The sequence below is a fragment of the Miniopterus schreibersii genome (genome assembly GCF_964146895.1).
Source record: "Miniopterus schreibersii genome assembly, chromosome: 2".
NCBI classification, from domain to species: Eukaryota; Metazoa; Chordata; class Mammalia; order Chiroptera; family Miniopteridae; genus Miniopterus; species Miniopterus schreibersii.
In genome coordinates, this window is record NC_138102.1 from 151718972 (window position 1) to 151742917 (window position 23946).

The window sequence follows — 23946 nt, forward strand, 5'->3', positions numbered from 1 at the left end:
AGGCAGCAGACAACACCTACTTACTTGAAAGCCTCAGCTTTCTGAGACTCAAAAAAGCAATCGGCTTGAAAGGAATTTAACATGAACGTGCCATGGAACAATTACCAGAGGTGGTTCAAGCATGTTGTTTAATTAAAGTTCTTTGTACAGGCCAGGGGAGGGGGGCTCCTGATGGTTGTGAGTTTATTATTTCCATATTACTATCACGTCTCTAAAGTTTGAAACAGACAAGCAATTGTTGAAACAGTGCTGGTCTGGAAAGAATCCTGTATCAACACAAGAAATTCTGGGAAGAAATGACCCTGGTGTTTTTACTGTTGTTAGCTCCACTGGCCCTGGAGAATCTGAATTGTTGGCATACCTGTAAGATTGAGGCAGCAGATAACCTGCTGAAAACAGATATATGAGGCTGATCTGTTGATAAATACCCTGCAAGGATCTTTAACCCTGTCAGTTTCTCTTTACTGCCTTAATATAGGTGGGTGGTTTTCACCGTAAATCACTCTTAACTTTTGCTGTTATTTTAAACTGTGCTGAGCGGTTTTAAAGTTAGCTGTAACCCATGGGTAGAAGGGCAGAGGTGTTTAGCAGCATTGTGACGTGAGTCTGTATTGTGGGGAATTTTAAAAATTCTTTTATAAAAATCACAGAGAAGACATTTACGACTTGCAAGTGCTAGCAAAGGGAAAAATTTTAAGTGTCCATATCCTAATTGTTATGCTTTGAAAATACTATCACTTGCTTATTACACTATTCCCCCCGGATGCCTGTGTAGGAAGAAAGTCATGTTTTAAATTGTTGTATGTGATACTTATAAAACACAGTGAACAATATCTTAATAAAATTTGCAACTCCTTTAGAAATGTACCATAAAAACCTGAGGCATGCCATTTACTTAGATGGTTTCCCTAGTCAGTATCTTTTGAATGCCTGTGATCAGGGGGAATTCTGGAGAAAAGACTGAAAACTGACTAAGGTAGCAAAAAAGGCAATTTATAGGTGTTACTGGGGGGAAGCAGGGAGGGGGAGTTAGACATTGTTCAAATCCTGTACAAATTCCTTGATTGCCAAAAAGGAATGCCAGGAATGAAGCAATTCTGGAAGCGAGGTGACTAGTCATTCTGAAAGTAGGAGAGATTGGGAGAGGGGAGAAAACAAGAGTTCAATGGTGGGGTGGTAGGGACATGGCCATGCTGCTCTGAGTGTAAAATGCCAGTTAGTGCCACCTGATTTAATGTACCTGCATATCTGCCTAAGATAGCTCATGGCCAACCTTTTGTCCAGTGTCTAACAAATCGTTTTCAGAGAGTACAAAAAAAAAAAAGTGTGTCTTTTTTAGAAATTCTTCTGATTATAATTAATCAAAAGAAATAGAATGTTAACACAATGCTGCTTACAAAAAATGAGATCTCTGCCCCTAGAAATGGTGAGAACACATCTTTTGTGGGTAAGGTCTTGAATCAGGCAGACCTGATAGAGAGGTTTCAGAATCAATGGAACAGTGTGTGATTATAAAAGTTCCTTGCTCTGTCACAGATGAGATACAGGAATTTACCCTTAAAGAGAAGGCTGTTCACTTAGGCTTTTGTAAAGGCCCCTTTAATGTTATCTGTGCCCTGTGCTAGTGGTTCCAATCATGGGAACACAGGGCAGCTCACTTGAATGAGATATTCTAGGTATTCATTGTTCACATTGGCTCCTTCTGAAGTGTTGTTTTGGATACCAGCTTTAAATGGTGGGTCCCATGTATTAAAATAAGGCTATATGTATTTACATTATTTTTATCTTCAAATAGTTACTATTGATTTTACACTCAAATTGAACTTCTGCTCTGATCAATAAAAATTATTTTTTGAGAGGGCACACACATTATTGGTAACCTATCAATCATAGTAATGAAATATGATGAAAACATGTTGCTAAGACTTCTGGTGTTTAAAAATCATACTTGATTAATATGGCCAATAATAAGACCATTTGGTTCTATCTCAGGTGACATTTGGGAATTTTAAATCATACAGTTCTGAGATAAATGTTTTCCTGCTATTTTGGGCATGTTCACAAATGTGTGAAGACAGAAATACCATACTTCTCCTGGGGAAGTAAACAGTAAAAGGCAGTGTTGTGAGTGGGAATAGACAAAATTTGGAAAAATCTTAATCTTTGTGTTACAATGAGCCATCTCACTCTCCTGCCTTATTAGGGTAAGAATAATAGAATTTCAGGTACTCTTTCAATAGAAATATTAAGAAATCTATTGTGTATCTTTGTGTAATGCAGTTAATGGTGATTGAATATTGGACATAAAAACAGGTATGTTCTTAAGTGCTTAAAGATGAGCTAGGGGACCCAGTATGTAGCCTTAGAGAAAAATGCATCTTTCCAGAAAAAGAAAACACAATTGCCATTACCATTAAAAGAATTCACACATTTATATTCTTGGAATAATCAGCTTTAAGTTTAACAATATTAATTTGCCAAAGCATTACAACTAAATTTCAGCAATTTCTTTATTTTCAGAAGAAAATGTTGCTCAGAAGCTTAGTAGATTATTCCCACTAAATCTTAAATCTCAGTAATACATCCATGGGATGGGATTGAGAAGGATCACATCTTGATTTCTTTTTTTCTTTGAAGGAGAAAAACAGGAACTTTTCTTGACAGATAATAGGAACTTATTATAGGCCACCAAAATATTACAGATAAATATACAAGCCATACAGAGAAGAGAATAACAGTAAATATATATGATCCAGATGTAGAGCTAACCTTACCAAAATGAGCATAGTCAGCTTTTCTAACCACTCAGAAAGAAAGTCTGCCTACATTTTGGGGAAAGAAATTTTTCTTCCTCAATAGTCCCAGAATAACAGAAATAGTAGAAAATATTTGAGTACCTTCCATCCACTCTAAGACAAAAACACACAAGCAACCACTGTCCTCACTTTTGGCTTCACTGTGGGAATCCACAGGATAGATGTCAGCCTGAAGGATTAAGTGCAAACTGAATTTGTGTAACTAGCATATTTTAAATGTACAAGGAAATATGACTAATCAACAAGTAACTTGTCAAATACTGATGCAGGACTGTACTAGACATGGAAGTAAAGGACGTGAGTCTTCATGTCAAGGAGGTAAAAATTTACTGGAAAGATAAGACACCTTCTTCCTGTTTTATTCTGGCCTCACTCCAATCCATTCTCCCCATGGCTACTAGAGCAAATTTTCTAAAATCTCATCAAATCATCTCCTGATGTGTTTTCCTTTGACTTATTTTCTTGCTGTTATCTGCAGGAGTAAAATCCTCATTCAGCATGGCATTCCAAGGTCTTCGTGATCTAATGCCTGCAACTTCTCAAACGTCATCCTATCACCATTACTCCCACGGCCCACCAAACAAACATGTGCATTTATCTTAGTTGGTATTCCTACTCCTGCCCCTGCCGCACTCCTCCCTCCCTTCTCTGGGCCTGGTTAACTCTTGCAAGCCCCTCAAAACTCAGTTCAGTTGTGTCCTCAATAGGCAGGCTTCCCTCACCCCTCCTCCACCTCACATTGTAGAGGGAGATCTTAAATACAAGGTAAAGATTTGATAACCATGAGTCACAGAAGATGCTTCAGCAGGGGAGAAACATGGAAAATGCAAGGGTTTTCTGAAACCACACTTGCCAGATTTGGTAGATTTAAAGGAGAAAGGATAACAGGTATGAATCAGTTGGGAGGGAAGAGGTTAGCCCTGGCAGTTGGGAGGCTGTGGAAATACCATGACTTAAGACTCATTATGAGAACCTGTAGTGAGGTTTTTCAAGCAAAAATAAATAAATAAATAAAAATTCATCTTTTTGACTGTTGCATCATTGTGAGAATATGTGATATTTGTCACTGCAGTTCTGAAGTAATCATCATGGGATATCTCAGCAAGGGAATCGGTAGGAATGCCGAAGTAAGGAGACAAATTACAAGAATTAAGGGATTTAGAAACTTCCAGGGTGTAGCAATTTAGTACTTTACCAGTGTGCTAAGGTACCAGTTTATAATCACAAATTCTATAATCACATATTCTGGCTACTCAAACAAAATACATTCTATGGACCTATGAAACAGCCTTGTAAATATGTATTTCTGTGGTTATCTAGAGCAGTCATTTGAAGATTGGCCCCAAAATGCTATGAACTGATGTATCAGAGGATAATCTCAGACTGCTTAGAGGGCTTCTGAAAAATAAGGACTTCTGGTGGCTGGTTGGTGTATCCATTGACTAGTCACACAGTGGCACAAGGAGCATATGGCCCATTCTCCCAAGAGAGCTGGGTGTGTCCCTGGCATATTCAACCTTGTTGGAAGGCAGCTACGCTCACCTCTATACCACCACCACCAACTCCTGGCATATTCAACTTCGTAAGAATTCACAGCCAATACTATGTAGCTATACAGCCAGTACACTGAATTGTTTCTTAGGGTTGATTATGTGAGTCATGTTAACTGTAATAATAATTACACAGTGATCACCTGATCACCACTGCACACATTTTGTTAATTTTTCAAAAGTGCAAGACATTATTAGACTTTGATGTGCTCTAAAATATTTTTTCACCATAGTTTTTGAAACCAACAAATGCTACTCATTTTCCAGCCTGAGAAAGTACTTATCTGAGTTATATGCAAAATGTGAAATGGTGGTTTCCATAAATATCTGGTCATTTTTCTTAGAAAGTAAGAATAGAAGAAGATAAAGATTTGTTTGTTTTTTAATGTAAGTCCAGGGGAAAGAATCCTATGTTATATTCCCACACAGACAAATAAAAATGCATCACCAACTCGGAGAGTCCTGATATATGGTTCTCGATGGGTCCTAACATATTTCATGTTCTCTTTTAAGTTACTGCTTTTGCTGGTAAATGACTTTAAGGAGCCACTGAAATATGAATTGCTATACTGATTTCTTCTAATAAGCTTCAAGATCCCATGCTTCACCTGTAATAGCATGCCCCTAATTTTACTCTTAGCAGGGGTGGGGAACCTTTTTTCTGCCAGGGGCTATTTGGATATTTATAACATCATTCACAGGCCATAGGAAATTATTAACTTAAAAATTAGCTATGAAAAAAGCTCCTAGATTTATTGAATTTCGAGTCCTGCCTACAGTTGCCTGGGCAGGGCCAGATCAAATGGTTTCAAGGGCTGTATGTGGCCTGCAGGCCAGATGTTCCCCACCCCCAAAGAAGTGAAATTTGTTTAAGGTATGCAGAGAAAGAGAGCTGTTGTTACTCACAGGTTGCTGTAGAAAGACCAAATACCAGAGGTGATAGCTTTTAAACTTCCAAATTCTCTTTCCACCAAAAAGGGCATTGTGAATATGCCCTGCCAAGGCAACTACTTGTGAGCACAATTAAGTGTAGCATTTAAATCGGCACCAGTAGTGAATGCCTACTGATTTCTGTGCATACATTTCCCCCCAAATTAATACACAGCTTTTCTTGCATCTTTAAAATGTCACTGGTAAGTCTAAGGAATCGCCTGACATCTTGTTTCTACAGCTGGACAACCTACATCTTATTTATTCATCAGCCTCCTGAACTACTCCTTTTTCAGGAACATCGATACCATCCAACATTTTCCAACATCCTTTATTTTAGATGTTGTGGCTTGTTGAACCGAAGCTGAATTTTATACAAGTTCAGCGTTGGTTCCTTAAAGAATTAACTCATCTTTCTGGGCTTGAGACACTGAACAGGCAACGCCCCACCTCATCCGAACCCTGCGGATGTATTTTTCACCCAAGAAATTGTGGGTTTCAGCAAGAGAACCATTCTCCCGAATAACAACATTGATGGGGAAGTGAGACTACACAGCCTTTATCTTGTAACAGAAGCCTGGCCCGACATCCTCGGTCTCTGTCTGTACGGGACATCAGATAGTGCGAATGGTGGCCAGTTCCTTTCCATTTCCCCACCGTTTGTCAGCCTGAAGCCTCTTTTTCTTTTCCAGTGAGACTGAGTTCTACATGGATGTGACTGAAGTCCCTCCGCAGGGTGCCTCTGGGGCCCTTCACAGTAACTGGATCCCTTCAGGGTGATGTCGACATTGTCTTGAATGTCGATAGTGTGATTGCTGAGAGTGGTCTTCATCTCCTCATACATTTAACCATATCTGTTTTTGTGAGAATTCCTTGTACCTCCACCTCTGCACATTCTCATTTTGGAGCTAATTCAGTTTTTTAAGCATGCTCAGGGGGTGCTAGAAGCTTGAAAGAAAAGACGCTTTGCTGACTATGAACGCTATTCTCTTCTCTGATAGAAGCAGGTTATATAAAGGCTTTGCTTGCTTGCTTGTGTAGCAATTCTCTAGCATCTACTTACCATAAAATGGTAATTTTTAAAATGGGCCCAGATACAGGTAATGGTGTCAAAATAGAGGTTTCTCAACGTGATTTCATAGGTGTATTAGATTTAACCAATTAGGTAATAAAGCTGCTCACAAAACCCACAAAGAAAAAACTGATTATGGAAATCAGCTTATTTTTTTAACCCTAAAATAATCCATTATTTTGGATAATACTTGCATCGATGACCAGAAATCAAGATATTTTCCTCACAGGGATAGTATATCGTGCAGATTAACATTTAGACCAGGAAAGAGAGGGAATTGCGTTGTCCTGTAAGGTCTACTATAGCTCTGCCATCTTCTGAGTGATTTGGAGCCCTTCCATCAAAACCATCCCCCTCATCCTCCAGCCCCACCTCCCTCCAGCCCCACCCCACTCTAGCTCCACCCCTGCAATTGCTTTGACCCGAACTGCTTCTTATTTGAGGAGGGTGGAGTTTAACGTCATCTGTAACTGCTTCCTTTATTTCCCTTAAAGTGAATTCCATAAAATGTCCATGGTGTTCTTAGAAGAAAAGGTTTGGATAATGTTGCCTGAGTTAATATTAATGTGAAATATTCCCTATAAATCATCACCTCCTTTTGAAAACACCAAAAATACATAATGCATGGTGCAAGTAAAACTAGTGGCCAAAAAAATCACAATAATGTTATTCAGATCCTCAATGGCTGTGTCAATAAAAAACAACCTATTTGACTTGGGCGGTGGACACACAATGCAATGTACAATTCACATATCATAGAGATGTACACTTGAAACCTACATGACCCCATTAACCAGTGTCATCCCAGTAAATTTAATAAGACAAAAGAAGAAAAGTAGCCAGAAAAAATCAAATTCAATACCACTGGTAAATTTACCAGGATAAAAACTCTGAGGCACAACACAATGTAAAGCTTGCACACCAGTTATTCCTGCTTCTAGAACAGATTAGTTCATGAAAAAGTTGGAAAAGCAAATTTTTGTGATCCAGATCCTGTTTTAAAAACCATATCTCATTTTTGCATGTAAGCATTTTGAATGTATGCTTTCTCAGGTAAACCTCTTTCTCAGCAACTCTGTTAGTAGCTGGAGTTGAGAGAAACTGAGGCAGCTCAGTGATTTGACCAGACACGTAGAAAGCGGTAGAGTGGAGGCTCCAGACCAAGTCCACAGATTTCTTTGGTTTAGGAAGATACCCACCTCCTTTTGTGAAGTAAACAAATCCTTAGAATTATAGTCACACCCTCATTTTCCATGTTAGAAAATGTGGATTTTCTTGTTGGATATATTTAAAACAGGGTGTGCTTGTTTGTATAATATGTTTTTGTTTGCTCTTTTGTCTAGTTTTGGAGAATAATCATGGCTGAATTATTTTATATGTTCCGTAGTTATTATTATGGCATATAGTATTTTATTCTCTGATTGAACAGCAAATAAGGACTTTCCTTAAAGAGATTCGTTTCCATCCTGGTTCATATTTATCTTTAAAAAAAAAAAATTCCACCTTGTTCAAAATTTCTTTAAAATCTTAGAACACAGCTGCTAATTCACCTTTAATCCACTATACTGATCTCAAATGCATGACTGCCTATGCAAATTTTTGTCGTTTGAGACTGGCCTTTTAACCAGAAAAACCATCTATTGTGCCAACCTGCAGGTTGAATATCAGGAATCACAACCTCTCTGGCAGAGGAAGAGAGTCTATGATTTAAATATCCAATCTTATTTTATTCCCTGTTACCAACCACGTTGTAGTTATTTTGGGAACCAGTAAACTGGTCTCAGTTCATTCATCTGAAAACTCAGGGAGAAGCTTCCTTATAAGGACTTGTGTCAGCAAATAAAGGATTAATATTTACAGAGTATTCTGAGTTGCCCAGACAAAGGTTCTAGAGGAAGGAGAATGATCATTTTTGGTCCTCATATCAAAAACTATATGATAATCCCTTCAAGGCTTTAATACATAACAATTTCAGAAAAGCCACGGTGCACTTCAACAGGAGAGACCAGTGGAGAGGAGCAACCCAGAGTTCAAACCTGATATTGATTCTCTTTGCAATTTAAAGCAGGTCATTTGTTTCCCTATTTATAAAGGGAAATGATAATAGCTGGCTCTGCATCACAGAATATTGAAAAGAAATATAAAATAACTTGAGCTCCTGAAAGAAAAGTAATATTGAAATGTAAGGACCATACAAGTTGCTTTAAAAAGCCTTACAACCCCCAACAACCATGTGAGTTAAACATCTTACTTCAATAGGCCTGATTATAAAACTCAATGATTAGCTATATTGATAGGATACACTGTTTCCCTGGGTCCTGTCCAAAGATTCATACACATTTTAAAAATCCTTGCAGGAATCTCAACCTAAAGATGCAAGTACGCCCCTTCCCCTCCAGTAATTGTTTATGCATATCTACCTGTTCCTGGAACACTATAGGTGGTGATGGGCTAGAGGGACCCACTGAAGAAATTTTGTTGGATTCCTAAAATCACACTCTTTTGTCATCTGCCACTTTATTATAGAGTAACAGGAATTAATAGTTCTAGCAGCCATCCATATATGCCAGTAGTATTTTCCCATTCTAGATTGTCCCTGGTTTTCATATATGTAGTGTTCATACAATCTAAAATTCTGAACATGGATAACCCTATACTACTTTTTTTAAAGGTAATAACTTTGGTTTCTTACATATCAACTGACCAATAATTTTCTGCCTTGCCATAACCTCTGTAGAAAAGGCTTCTGTTTTATTGGAGAGGGGCACAGTTTAAACACTCTCCCTCCCCCGCTTCCCCACACACACACCCCAGAGCTGAGGGCTCCCTGGCCCCCAGACCTTTCAGAATCAGAGCCAGGATGTTCCTGGACCTGCTCAGCTAGCCTTCTTTCCCACACCAGCGGGGCCCTTGCAGCCCTGCCTCTCTGTTAGCCTGGGGTGGGTGGGTGGTGGGAGTGGGGACAGTGAGGACATTGTTGAGGACTGTGGGCAGCCTGGGCAGGAGCCTGAGGTAGGTAGGCATTGAGAGTTGAGTTCTAAGGCCACTGATAGCCTTTGCTCTGGGGTCTTAGAGAAGATTCCTTTCCCCCATTCATTGTCCTAGTTTCAGGCATTTTCTGTCATGGAGATTAAAAGTTAGGGGCTCCCTGACCGTTTACCATCCCTTGTGGAGAAATCGGCCCTCTAGAAACAAGAGAGGCCTCGCTTACCTCCACTTCTCTAGTCTTTAGTGTGACATTCACAAACCCACAGCTGCCTCCCCCAGGACCCCTCAAGGCCTAAAACTTGTTTACCAGCCAGATCATTTAGCTCCAGGAAATATGACACATGTACACACATTTTGGCATGGATCCATTCTTTCTAGTACTCTGACAACAATCTCCATTCCCCTACCCCTCAAAATAACTTGTGAATCTATTGTTAGTCTTTGAAACTTTGAGTTTTATAACAATTTTTTTGCAAAAGTATGTTGGTGTGTTCCAGTTATATTGGAAAGAGACTGCCTGTGGCATTTTATTCTCGGTATCTTTCACAAGTCTCTGAAGCCTAGAAGAATTAATTGAGTATATTTTTCCTCCGATTTCTAAAAGAATGCTACATGACAGAAAAATTTTGGCTAAAATTAAGGAACTAGATATTTCCTAGGTTTTAGAGACCTTGGATTATTTTGGCCAGTTTTTTTTTTCTTGGTAAGGCGGTGGGAGATTATGAAAGAAGAACAAACAAAAAGCTGAGAGATGGATCAAGATGTAGAAGAGGGCCACAACACTGTCTTCTCCGGCCTGCTTCTCAGAGGGGTGTTTTAAGAGACATGCATCAGTTGACAGTCCCTGTAGGCCCCCCAGAGCTGAGCCGGCAGGACTGTGTCCTACTCAGTGTTTGCAGGTAAGTGGGCTGGCTGTTAGACCACCAAACTGAGAACCAGCCAACCCCGCTGATTCCAAAACCGCACTCGTTTGCAGGGCAGAGGCTGCTTTCCTCTCCTGCCTCACCCTCACATGCCAAAGACCTCCACCCCAGACTTGGTCTTTTTCAAGCCTGCTAGTTTGCTTTGACCACACTGAGCCACCTTGTTGTTTATCCGAGCTATCTTATCTAGTAGTGTTGAGTCACCGTTGCATTTATTGCCTGTACCTACAGCCTTCTCAGGTAGCTTCTGGGGGTCCCGCCCTGGGAATGGAGTTCTCTGACTTAAGCAGCTGAGCTTTTACAGTACAGACCCACCTAAGCCAATACGTGAGTCCCAGATTTCTCAGCATTGTAGCAAACAAACATTTTTGGATTTTTGCGAAAATCTCCTCTTTCTTCCCTTTCCTTAAAAAAAAAAAAAAAAAAAATCTATATTTTTAATTCACCTTTTATTTTGAAAAGCTTGTAGAGAATGTTGTGATAACCTTTGATCACTGGCCACATCCAAGGGCGATGTTAACCCAGCACTTAAAAGCACTAACATAAATCTAATACTTGTTATTGGCCTTAATACTTAGACTTAAAATGTTCTATAGTTGCCCGGCCGGGCGTGGCCCAGCAGCTGAGCGTCCACCTGGGATCCAGGCGATCGGGGTTCGATTCCCGGTCAGGGCACACGCCCCGGTTGCGGGCTCCATCAGTGACTCTCACCATTGATGTTTCTCTCTCTCTCCCCCTCCTTTCTTGTCTCTGAAATCAATAAAGATACATTTTTTAAAAATGTTCTGTCGTTATACAATGTTTAGCTACTGATGGGCCCGCTGACATCACTGTAACGCCGTGCTTGCCCGCAGGAACCCTCCACCGAGCCAGCAGCGTCCCTGAGTACGTCTACAACCTGCACCTGGTGGAAAACGATTTTGCCGGCGGGCGGTCCCCTGCCCCGAGGACCTATGACATGCTGAAGGTAGGCTCCCGACACTGGAACGCTCGTCAGCACATTACCCTAAAAACATTTTTCAGCTCCCATAGCTTCTTTTTTAATGTTGTCTTTCCGAAATAGTACCATTTCCTAAATGCGTTACGAGAAGATTGCCACTGCGCGGACACCGTAGAAAACCAGGGACTTGAAACAGCGTCAAATCCTAGCGCAAATAACTTGACCAAATTAACCAAATCTTGTTTCAAAAGAGATTTTCCAGCCAGAAAGGGCCCGACTCCTCCACGCGATTCCGAGACGCGGCCGCCTCGCGCCGTAGCTGGTGCGCGGCCGCGAGGAAAGCCGATGGGCGCCTCACTTCAGCTCTGTCTCGCCCGCAGGCCGGCGGGAGCGCCACGTACGAAGGCCGCTGGGGGCGGGGCGCCGCGCGGTTCAGTTCGCAGAAGTCGGTGGACGACCGGTCGCTGAGGCAGCCCCTGCGCCGGCTGGAGATCTCCCCGGACAGCAGCCCCGAGCGGGCGCGCTACTCGCTCGCCGACTTCCAGTACAGCCGGAGCAGCCAGGCGGGGCTCGTGCGGCGCCAGGACAGCCGGCGCTCCACCCTGCTGCTGCCCCCGCGGTACGCGCGCTCCGAAATCGTCGGCCTCTCGGCGGGGCCGGCGAGCCGGCAGCGCTACCGCGACGCCTCCCTCAGGCAGTTCCAGTACGCGGCCCTGAGCGACTCCGCGTTCGACGGCGCGCGCCCCCGGCCGGCGACCAGCCACAGCCTGAGCAACCTGCTGGAGAAGGAGAACTTCCCGGCGGCCGGCGCCGTGCTCGCGCCGCTCAGGCCCCTGGCGCCCCTGCAGCCCGCGGCGCAGAGCAGGGCCGTGCAGTCCTGGCAGCACAGCTCCTTCCACAGCGCGCGCACCGTGAGGGAAGCCGGGCCGAGCGTCGCGGTGGATGCGGGCGGCAGGAGGGCGCACGTGACCGCGGGCCAGGTGGCGGCGGGAGAAAGCGGGACGCTGCTCGCCGAGAGAGACGCCCAGCTCAGGTGAGGCCCCTCCGCGTCCGCACGCGCTGCCCCCGCAGCGGGAGCGGCGCCGAGGCCGCCAGGAAAGGTGTCCGGAGATGAGGGATCAAATGAGGACTTTTCAGGCAGCGGCCTAATGGACGGCTTAGCCTGTTTACCGCAGGGACAGAGGCCGGGCCACCTGCTCGTGTGGCGGCTTTGCAAGGAAATGTAATGGTCAGTCCGTCTGTTACGGTTGCGAATGAGGTGCGGGCCGGAGGGGTGGCTGGCTGCCTCTGGGCTGTGTTAGGGCTGCCTCCAAAGCAGGCCGAGAAACTGTCAGTGCAGGCATTTTCTTGAAATAAAGGAAGGGAAATGGTAAAAAGGCTTATTCCAGGTGCCGAGTGAACCTCAAATGCTATTTTGATAACTACTACCATAAAACGACAGAACTAAAGCAAAGGCAGCTAATTTTTAGATGGGTCCTTCCTTTTATACCCAATACTTTTTTTTAAAGAAATTTTTGTAATTAAAAAAATTTTTTATTGATTTATTTTTAAAGAAAGGAAAGGAGAGAGAGAGAGAAACATTGTGATTTCTTATTCCACTTACTGATGCATTCATTGATTGATTCTTATATGCGTACTGACCAGGGCTCTAAACCGCAACCTTGGCATATCGGGAGGATGCTCTAACCAACTGAGCTACCCAGCAAGGGCTACTTTTTTTTTTTTTTTTTTTAATTTTCACTTGATATTTTTTCCATTGCTTTTGAGAGTAAGTGTGTGGGGGGGAAAGAGAGAGAGAGAGAGAGACACTGATGTGAGAGAGACACATCGATTGGTTGCCTCCTGCTCGACCCCAGCCGGGATCAGTCCTACAGCTGAGGTGCCTGCCCTTGGCCGGAATCAAATCTGGGCCCCTGCAGTCCTCAGGCCGACACTCTAACCACTGAGCAAACCCACTAAGGCAAGGGCTACTTTTTGATTTTAATATCATTGATTTGAAGATCTGAAGGGTATTTTTTGGCAATACCGAATAATTTTTAAAATTAACTTTTCAAAGTCATTCCTTTGCCTATCTTACTCTATGGCTTGACTAATCTGGTCTTTGGAACTAAACCCTTATTCAAGTTTAATGCTGAAGCACAAATTTTATAAACTGAGGAGAAAGTTACAAAGAGAAAGGTTTAAGAAATGGGCAGATGATTAAGTCACTAAGTCCTGAAATAATAATGTATCATTATGGTAAAACATTAAATATGTGATTTTTGTTTGATTTTTAATGTTGCTTAATGGAAGTTGTTACCTTTAATTGTCACTTTAAGTGAAATTGTACAGTAGAATCATTGACGGTGCAGGTATTGCTGATAAAACCTGTTAGGGCTAGTCTAAACTTGAAGCAGGAAATATTTTTTACAAAATATTTGCATGAGACTTTAAACATTTCTTGTAGAAAACAGTTCTTTGTCAATATGGACACAGTTATAAGGAAGAAAAATGCATGAGGTAATTATGGAAAGAAAAAGCTGATCAAGACTTTTAAATGGCTAATTCAAAAATTTATTGAGCGCCTACTACATTCTAAGATTTGTGCCAGGCACAGTTTTAACAAAATGGTTTTAACAATGACAAAGCTATCACGCCACATCCTCCAACAACTGGCATTCTTCTCTTCCTTCATCCCTGTGCCCCTTCCTTCTTAAACCACCCTGGCACCTCCCAGTCTCTCATCAACCCACTGCAATATGGTGTTAGTCCCCACCATTTGACTGAAACATTCTCCCCATAACGTACCCTTAACTACCCTACTGCTAGTTCTGGAGCACACCCAAATTAAGTCCTTACAGTACTCCACCTCTGGGCAGCATTTCACACCACTGTCTGTGAAATTCTCTCTTCCCTTGGTTTTCAGGGCACCAGCCTCTCCTGGTTTTCACTCACCTCTCCAGACATTTCTTCTTAGTCTTCTCTGAAAAGACGTTTCTGCGTGCCCAGAGAGGTTATCTTCGGTATTCCTTCTCTTCCGAGTCCCGCTGCTCTTCCAGAGCGGCTCTGGGTACTACGCTTCCATCCTGTGATTCCCAGAGTTTCATCTTCAGCTCTGCCCTCTATCCTGAACTCTAGTTTTGTATATACAGGGTGGGGCAAGAGTAGGTTTACAGTTGTAAGTACGAAAAACACACAGTTTATTCTTATATTATTTATTAATTATTGTATTATTTTCATACAAACATGTAAACCTACTTTTGCCCCAGTCTGTATTTCCAATAACCTTCTGGACATCCCAAAGTCAGTATATCCCAAACTAAATGTATCAGCTCCTTCCCACCTCCCCCTCCTAACCATCTTCTCATACTAAAGTCCTACCATTTACAAGCCTGGAAGTCATTCCTGTCTTCTTCCTCCACAGTCACATATTACCAAGTCATATTTTTATCTCCTTAATGGGTTTAAATCTTTACTCTTCTTTCCACCTCCATTGCATCGGTCTATCTCTGGTCCTGCTCTCTCAGAACCATTCTCTAACACTATTAAACTAAATTTCCCAAGTCTAATTATTTCTCCAGTTTATAACCTTTCCATAATTCCACCAAGTTTTCCTGCTTTTTAGCTTGACACTCAAGGCCCGTGTTTTCCCCTGCTTTTTACTCCAGTCTCACCTTTCTAATCTTTACCCTTCATCACCACCATCCCCAAATGCCCCCCCCCAAACACTCAGACCACTTGGAACCTCTTTTATTTTCCTTAATGGAAGATGTCCATTCATATATTTCCTGTCTTCGTCCATCTACCTGTCTTCTATCTATCTATGTCTGTCTATCATCTATCTGTCTGTCATCCCTTTTTCCCTAGTAGCTTTGGTTTTGCCTGGCTTAGCTCAGATATGCCTTTTCCCTGACCACTCCCCTCTCCGTCTAGCCTAACTGCCCCAGTGAACTGCACTGTGTGGGTGTCTCTAGTCTACTAGAATAATATGTTATGGTTATTCATTACCTGCTATCCCTCTAGACTTTGAGCTTCTTGTGAGCTTGTCTTATCTTTATATTCTTAGCACCCTAAATCAGAGGTAGGTCCACAATAGTCACTGTATAAGTGTACGGAGAAAGAATGAAGGAATTAAAGAAGGAAGAAATGAAATATAAGTTCTTTCCTTTTTACCATCTAGTTTCTTTTGTTACTCAAATTCTGGAAGGAGTATTAACCACACTATTTCAGGTTATTGTTTTAACAATAGGGTAAATTTTATTAGAATAATTATATTTTAAAAAATAAAATTATATTTCAAAGAATAAAATAAAAATTACTTTAAATTTAAGAAATTTAAAATAAAGGGAAATAAGTCTGTTCTTGATGATTCCTAAAGTTGCCATCCTAGAGACCAGAAATCACAGAAATGAACTCTCTTTGAAAATTTTGCTCTGGATGGAAAGGAAAGTCAGAGGTATTTCCTATATTGAAGAAGATAAGTGACCAAGGTAGTGTGTATGCCTGACTCTCTTCCTTGGCTTTGGTGTGCTCCCTGGCTCATTGCAGTTTCTTAGGCTGTCCCCTGAGAGTTCTGCCCCTGAGGCTGCTCTCCTTTGCATTGTCTCACATTTCAAATCTATACAGCCCCTATTTTTTGGAATCTACTTTTTATGTCTAATACAAGTCCCACCTATAAAGAACTGTTCTTTCACCTTCATGGACCATTCCTAGAGAGTAGCTAGGTAAGACTAAAAATCTGCATAATGACATAAGGTATTAAACAATAATGGATCTTTCTTTCCAAAAGAAAAATGAATGGTCAGACAATTACTAATACAGCTGAAAAACAAGACGTGGAAGTAAAATATGGAGACAGTCAGTACCTGTTCTAAATCAGGCTGATGAAAAAGGTCTAAAAAATCACCAAGTAAAAACTGCTAGATCAGTTTTTCTGAAGATATGATTTCTGTACCTATGGGGGACTGGTGGTTCAGCAAATGAATATTAGATTTTTCCAGTGTACCCAGGACTGTAGTAAACACCATAAGAGAAAAATCGAGTGGGACACATGATGGTCTAGAGAGGATCAGTGAAGAAGAAAGATACGTCACCAAGTGCTAGGTTGTATGGTACATACTAGTGTATACAGGAATTCAGAGAACAAACGTGCCATGTGCTAAGGAGATTAAGGAGAGAGGCTGGATCTGGAAAGGGGGTCACCAATCAAGTTTGTGATGTAGGGCAGCGCAGAGCAGAAAAGATGTCATATCAACTTCCCTCCACATCCTCTTAATTACCAACTTCTTTAGTTCTTTGAGTTTTCAAGTCTCTTTCAACTATTTTAATTTTTAACAGCTCAGTTCAAGGCTTCATTGCTACCACCAAGACTCTTGTAGTGCCCTCAAAACTGTCTCTAGAAACACGTATCCTCTCCAAAGTCATCTTTCCAATGCATTGCTTTCATCACACTGAAAAATCTTTGTGAGGTAGGGGAATTTGCATTTCCTGAGCATCTGTGACCACACACAAGAGATTTCCATTCATCAGCGCATGTCTGTTGGCCTTCAGAGGTGTAGCCCTATTCTAGTCTCCAGGAACCAGCGCGCTCAGGGCCTTGCTGTTAGCTGGCAGGAACACTGGTTGCTGAGGGATCGCACACATAAAAAAGTGCCGTTTGTTATTTATTGCTAAATAGCTCATATTCTGACCAAGGATATTTTACATTGCCTCCTCTTACATTTTTCATTTACATTGACATCATTTTAACATATTCACTAGCAATATATTGAAAAGACTCAGTACCGGAGAGTATGTTCAGGGAATAATGGAATCCAAAAACTGCTGCTCTTCCTGATCTCCCCTTCCCCCAGCCCCAGCCCCAAGCCACATTTCTGCAGGCTTCAGGAAGTGCTTGATGGGTGAGTGGGAAGGGAAGAAGGAAGGAGGGAAAAGGGAAGGAAGGAAGGAAGGAAGGAAGGAAGGAAGGAAGGAAGGAAGGAAGGAAGGAAGGAAGGAAGGAAGGAAGGAGGGAAAAGGGAAGGAAGGAAGGAAGGAAGGAAGGAAGGAAGGAAGGAAGGAAGGAAGGAAGGAAGGAAGGAAGGAAGGAAGGAGGGAAGGAGGGAAGGAGGGAAGGAGGGAAGGAGGGAAAAAGAGAAGGAAGGGGATGGGAGGGGAGGAATCCTATAGGAGAACAGAGAAGGAAAGGAAAAGCTCTAGCTGGGGATAGGTGCACAAGGAAGATTTCACAGAAGTGAGGATATTTGAATTGAGTGTTGAAGAATAAATAATAATTAGGTAGAAGGAGTGGCTTTCTAGAAAAATCAGAGACTGACTCTTGAAGATGCCTTCAGTGTTAAAAGGATTAAAAGTCATGTGATTGGAGAATGGGCTGGTCCAGCAGAGGTGGGGGAAGAGGGAGGCTTAAGGATGGCAGGATTTAGAGCCAGACTGTGGTCAAAACATAAGCCGTGTTTCAGAGTTGGGCATCACAGATGGTAACAAAACAGAAAATTGAACCCCCGACAACTGTAGCAAACCTATTGAGGAAGTCTTCATTCAGTTTGGGAACTATTTTTAATGATAAAGTACAGTGACACTGGATTGGCTAGGAGTGAATGCAGAGCTTCTGTGTGAATCATGTTCAGGAAAATAAAGGATTTGAGTAATGGAATTATTTTGGGAAAATCAGACTCTCCTGAGTCATTTATGACTTACAAAGTGGATTAATGGCTGAATCTTTTAAAAAAAAACACAAAAAACCCTGCATTAAACAGAAGGCTATTTCTATGTTATGAGTGACCTTTCATCAGTTAGAACACCTGTAAAGACTTAAAATTACCATTGAAATTGAGACTGGTAGAGTTTTGATTTCTCTGTAAAGGCAGTGGAGTCTATGCATGTAAAATATTCCATCTCTTTTAAAAGGTGTGTTTATATTTTTTCAAAATGACTCAAATTCTGGTTTTAATAGTAGTAGCTTGCATTTTTTACCAATTAAATTTGACTCCCGAGGCACAACATTTTAAAATATGAGATCATTATATAATTTTCAGTATGGATGCCAGAACTATTTCTGCCCCATTTTTAATACTCTTACACTCATGAGGTAACACTTCTGTGTTTGAACATGTGTTTCAGAAGGAGTGGGTATTAGTTTTGAGTCATGAGGTTCATTTATCCCCTCACCTGTGCCACATCCACCCATACCCAAACACACCATTCACAGCACAACACATTCACATCTGAACACATGTGCATATATTGTGGGTTAGCCTGATACAAGAGAATTTACTCACTATGCTTCCTGGCAGGTACTGGAAAACACCCTCCCACGAAGTTTATAACCTGGAATGAATCAGGAGTAACCTTCTTTGAAGCCGAAGCAAGGTCCTAAGTTAGCTTCAAGGCATATGTTTGGCCGCAGTTCTAAGATGTTAGCAATTCTAAGATGTTAGCAGTTCTAAGATGTTAGCGTCCTGAGTAGTTTCTCTGACTCAATGCTTAAGGAAGGGCATTGAAATAGACTACCTAATATACTCGCCTCCGGGCAGAAATAAAAGGGGAGAAAACAATATAGTACTATGAGGCATTTGGGAATTATTGTTTAGTTTTTTACAGGAAGCAATTTTAATTATCCTCTATAAATTATCCTCTCTGTGTCAAACTGCCTCAGATTTTATCACCACTATAAATACCTACAATTAGTAAAGAACAAAAATATGCTACTAGCTCCACATAATCTCAGTGTCATTACAATAGCAAAGCAAACGAAAACAGAATGTGTATAAAATTCACAGCCATGTGCATTTGTTTTCTCCGTGTGACTGGTGAATACACACATTTACTAGACCTATTCAGTGTAAATTTAAAATTACAGTAATACATATAGAAAACTTTTCTGTGAAATTAAACTTTTCATATATACTTAATTATAATTACACAAACGTGTCTACATAAGTGAAGACAGATAAACTGATTTGTCAATTTTTTAACTTACGCATTTAGAAAACCTATCTTGTTATATAATGGACTTCCAGCTTTAACAGACACCCCCCTCGCCCAAATCGGTCCGTTGTATCAGGGTTTTTACTGTACTGATTTTTCTCTTGGCTGAAGAAGAGCGAAGACTCAGATGTTCTAGGTGCTTCCCAATATTAGCCGAGTCATCTCTGGAGGCTCAGGTTGGTAGGCAGGAGGGAGTGGGCCTCAATTTTGCTGAATCTGTGACTGTCTGTCTAGGAATGCAGACATGGAGATGACTCTGGAGCGGGCAGTGAGTATGCTTGATGCAGACCACACACCACCTGCCAGGATTTCCATGGCAGCCACCTTCATACAGCACGAGTGCTTCCAGAAGTCTGAAGCACGGAAAAGGGTGAGTAGCATCTTAAGTCTGTTGCAAAACCAGCACATTCTCCTGTCTGTTATGGCAACCCTGCAAACCAAAACCAATAATTTGCTTACATTTTTAAACACCTTCATTGAGTTACATGTCAACTATGGCTCAATTTAAAAATAAATAAATAAATAAAAATCTTTATTGAGAATTTTTAATTTAAAAGAAAATGTACACTCATTACCAAAAAATTTTCTGCCATTCAGAAACTTAGAAAGTAATTCATTACACAAACCTCCCCCCTTCTTTGTCTGTCTCTCCGACTTCCCCCTTTAGAACCATACCCAGAGGCATTGTCAACAGTCTGTGTGCTTTCAGATTTTTCTGAGAGAGGGTATGGGGTGGCAGGGAGGAGAGAGTGTGTATTTTAAGCTATTCAATATTTTTAAAAATATATTAAATATAAACAATGTTTTCCAATTTTTGTTTTCATTAAATAATTTCATTTATATATAACAACAAAGGCTTAATGGACAACTTTGTACACGTATCTTTTGGCACTTCCAGTGTTCCTATTGGACAGATCCCTAAAATGGATCAATGGGTCATTTTATGTTTGTTTTAAGAAGTGATACATTTGCAGGGGGGGCGGGTATCATAGTTCAAAAAGGTATGCAGTGAAAAAAAGCGAGTTTCTCTCCTACTTCAAACCCCAGCTTACCCCCATTTCCCTCTTTTGCTCTCTCTCCCATTCTCTCTTCTCCTCCCTCCTTTCTTCCCTCTCTCTCTCTCCGCCCCCTCCTCTCTCTGTCTCTCTCTCTCATTAATTTCTGGGTATCTTTCCAGAGATACTCCATGCATATAGAAACAATTATTGGATGGGTTGGTTGAGTATCATTTTTTGTTTAAAACAAAATCACAAATGGTAGCAGATTATTTACAGTACTCTGTATTTTGTTTTCATTTAATATCTTGGAAACCTTCATTATATATTAGCCCTACTTTATTTTTTACAACTGCATAGATTTCTGTTGTATAAATGTACCAGTTTTGTTTGTTCATTTTTAAAATACCTTTATTAAGGTACAATGTGACAAAATTTTGACATGTATATTCATATATATGTTATATATATATAATGTCCAATTATTGAAACCGCTGTATGTTTTGTCTGGTTTTTAAAATTATTTCAGCCAGTAGGTAAATTCAATTCTTTTTACTATTGAGTCATTTGTAATTTTGATAAGTAACTCCCTAATAACTCCTCCCTCAAATGGTACAAATTTACACTCCTGCCAACATTGTGAACCATTACCACCACATGATATTATTATTTTTGTTTGCTTTTTGTTACTCTGACAAACAAAACAAAAAAAGGCATCTCTGTGTAGTAGAAATTTTACTATTTTTTAAAATCAAGACTAATAGTTTGGTCAGTTAATCAAACAGGGTTACAGAGAAAAATCTTTTTTTAAGTTATATACATACACACAGAGTTTGTCATCATCTTTCTTACATAAACTATGCCCTTTATGTATTATCTGCCATTTTTAGTTTCTTTAAAGTGAAATAAGAACTTAATGGCACTAATTCATACGAGCTCATATTCTTCTAGATTTTTACATATTCTCTAGTCTTTTACATTAATTTTTTCTACAAATAATTGCAGAGCTTTTTAAAGTTCTTCACCTTTATTTAGTCTTTACAGAGCATTCAGATTAGTTTTCAGAGAGAACTCTTCATACTTATATTTCATTCATTTTCAGGATAGGTAAATAAATTGCATTGTTACAATAATCGTCACAGTTCACACAAATACATTGGGAAACAAACCTAAGTTATTCTTGTTAAATATGTAACTCAACTAGTAGAAGTAGGAGTGCAAAGCCCAACATAGAGTAACCTACCAGCTTTGATATTACTCACTCTGGGAATCAATAGATTTCACAAAGGGGAAAGAAAATGTGGCTAGTTCTGCACATCAGGTAAGTCAAGTGAGATAAGAGCCCTTCTCACTCCAGTTCACTCATGAGATTGGTCAGGATTTTTGGCTAGGACTGCTGTTGTCTAAAGGCTTGAGTGGGGCTGCAGGATCTGCTTCCCAGATGGCTTCTTACATGGCCAGAAAGTTGGTGGTGGTAATTTGCAGAAAAATTGGGCTAAACACTAGTCCTTTTTATGGCTAACTCAGGTAAATGTTTAAGGCTTTTTTATTCCCCATCTTTAAAAACTGGGCATTATTATATGTACTTTCATTTGATAGTATGGAATTACTTGGGTTTTCTTTTGTTATCCAAGTTAGGGTAGATTTCCCCTATCTCTTTTATTATTATTATTTTATTTTATTGATTTTTAGAAAGAAAGGAAGGGAGAGGAGGAGAGAGAGAGATATCGATGCAAGAGTGAAACATCGACTGGCTGCCTTCCACCCGCTCCCCACTGGAGATCAAGCCTGAAACCCAGGCATGTGCCCTGACTGGGAATTGAACTGGCAACCTTTCAGCGCATGCATGGGACGACACCCAACCAAGTGAGCCACACTGGCCAGGGCGATATCCCCTATCTTTTAAATTACTAATTTGATTACAATATTATTTTGCTTAAATATGGAATTAAAGCTATGCTTGCCTTCTTAACTCTTATTCTGTGTTAAGGCTAGAACAAAGACCAATTCTGAGAATAATGAAACGTGAAAACTATATTGAAAACTAAAAACATATGCTTTGTAGAAAAATCTAAGAATTGTGATGTTAGAACCCAAGAACATAAATAAAATACTGCTAATATTAAGCATGATGCTATAGTTTTTAAATTTATGCATAAAAGACAATTACAATGTGGACATAAGGATCAAAATTTTAAGTCATAACTTTCAAAACCAGTGACAGCTTTTCAGTTCTTAATTTATGTGATTAGGACCCAGCATTTAAGACCATCCATCACTCTCTCCTTTTTGAAACTTTCTTTCTTTGGTCCAGAGTCTCTCGGTTCTTTTTCCATCTCTCTGGCTCCTTTAGGTTTCGTGAAAAATATATGCTTGAGCTGTCCCTTAAATATTCCTTAGATGTCTTCTGGGACTTTTCTTATTCAGCATCATCTTTTTTTTACCTTGGTCATCCACTTCCATGGCTTCCAGTAATGTGATCTACATGCTGATGACTCAGAACATCTCCAGCCCATATCTCTTCCCTGGGTTCCAAACCACATGCCTGTCTATTTCCTAGACTTCCCACTAAACTCAACACCAACTTATCAAAAAATGAACACATGATATTTTTCTTTTCCATTATCCAGCCCTCCTCCTAACCTTGTTCTTCCTGCCTGGTTGAGGTAGGACACTTGTGGTTTGAGCATTTGCTCAGGAGTCGCTCAGGGATGGGTTTGAATCCCAGCACCCTAATTACCTGGGTGACCTCAAGCAAGATATTTGGCCTCTCTAAGCCTCAGCTTTGCCACCTATAAAGTAGAAATAATAGTCCTACTATGAAGAGTTGTTGTGAGAATGCAGTCAGATCATGGTGCAATGCCTGCCCCGGAATAATAACTCAGAGAGGATTATTTCCTCTGTAAGTGAGTGATAGTTCACCCAGGTGGTGGTACAGCTCATCCCTCTCACCAGCATCTGTTAATCCAGCTGCCTCTTAATTAATCTCCCTTCCTCCATTCTTATCCGTTCCTAATCCATTCTCCTCACAGCACCCAGGAGATCTTCCAATAGCTGCCTGCTTGTCTGCAAGATAAAGAACAGATTCCTCAATTTAATCTGGAAGACCCTTCTTAAGCTGGTTTTATTTTTATGCCAGCTTCAGAGCTCATCACAGAAGCAGTGACTCCCATAACTGTTTCATAAAATCTTATTATAAGACTAATACAAATTCACTCTGAGAAATTAAGAAAGAAAAAAGAGAAAACATACCCATGGTCTCACTATTGTTATCATTTTGGTTTTGTTCTCTGATTTTTAATGTACATACAGGGTAGGGCAAAAGCAGGCTTACAGTTGTCCGTATGGGAAAAAATACAAAAATTAATAAAAAATAATACAGGAATAAACTCTGTGTTTCATGTACTCACAACTATAAACCTACTTTTGCCAAACCCTGTATGTACATAGTTGTAACCAAATTGAATATGGGACTTTGTGGGGATTTTTTGTTTTGATTTTTAAAACTACGGACAAATATATGTTTGCTGTTTAAAAACATACAAAGTAGCAAGCCCCATTCATAATTTATACCCTCACCATTTCTCCAAGATCCTCTAATCTCATTCCCTTCTTTATGTCTGTTTATGAGTAGAAATGCAGATATTTTATACAGCTTTTCCCAATAACATTATACCATAAGCATTTTCCCATTATAGTTTGTAGGGATTTTAATGGTGGCGTATTAATGGTGATAGTAGTGGCTACCACGTGTTGAGTGACTGCTG

General features: G+C 40.4%; 1 protein-coding gene across 3 annotated transcripts in view; it reads left to right on the plus strand.

Annotated features, from left to right (window-relative positions):
- PKP2 (plakophilin 2) overlaps positions 1 to 23946 on the plus strand; it is a 73639-nt gene that overhangs the window by 2792 nt on the left and 46901 nt on the right. For 2 of the 3 annotated variants that reach the window (XM_081130821.1, XM_081130822.1), the window contains exons 2-4: positions 11134 to 11246; positions 11600 to 12252; positions 19419 to 19554. In XM_081130821.1, the coding sequence (XP_080986947.1) occupies positions 11134 to 11246; positions 11600 to 12252; positions 19419 to 19554 (902 nt within the window). Of the gene's footprint in view, positions 1 to 11085; positions 11247 to 11599; positions 12253 to 19418; positions 19555 to 23946 lie in introns of all 3 variants that reach the window. The other variant, XM_081130820.1, reaches the window with a different exon arrangement.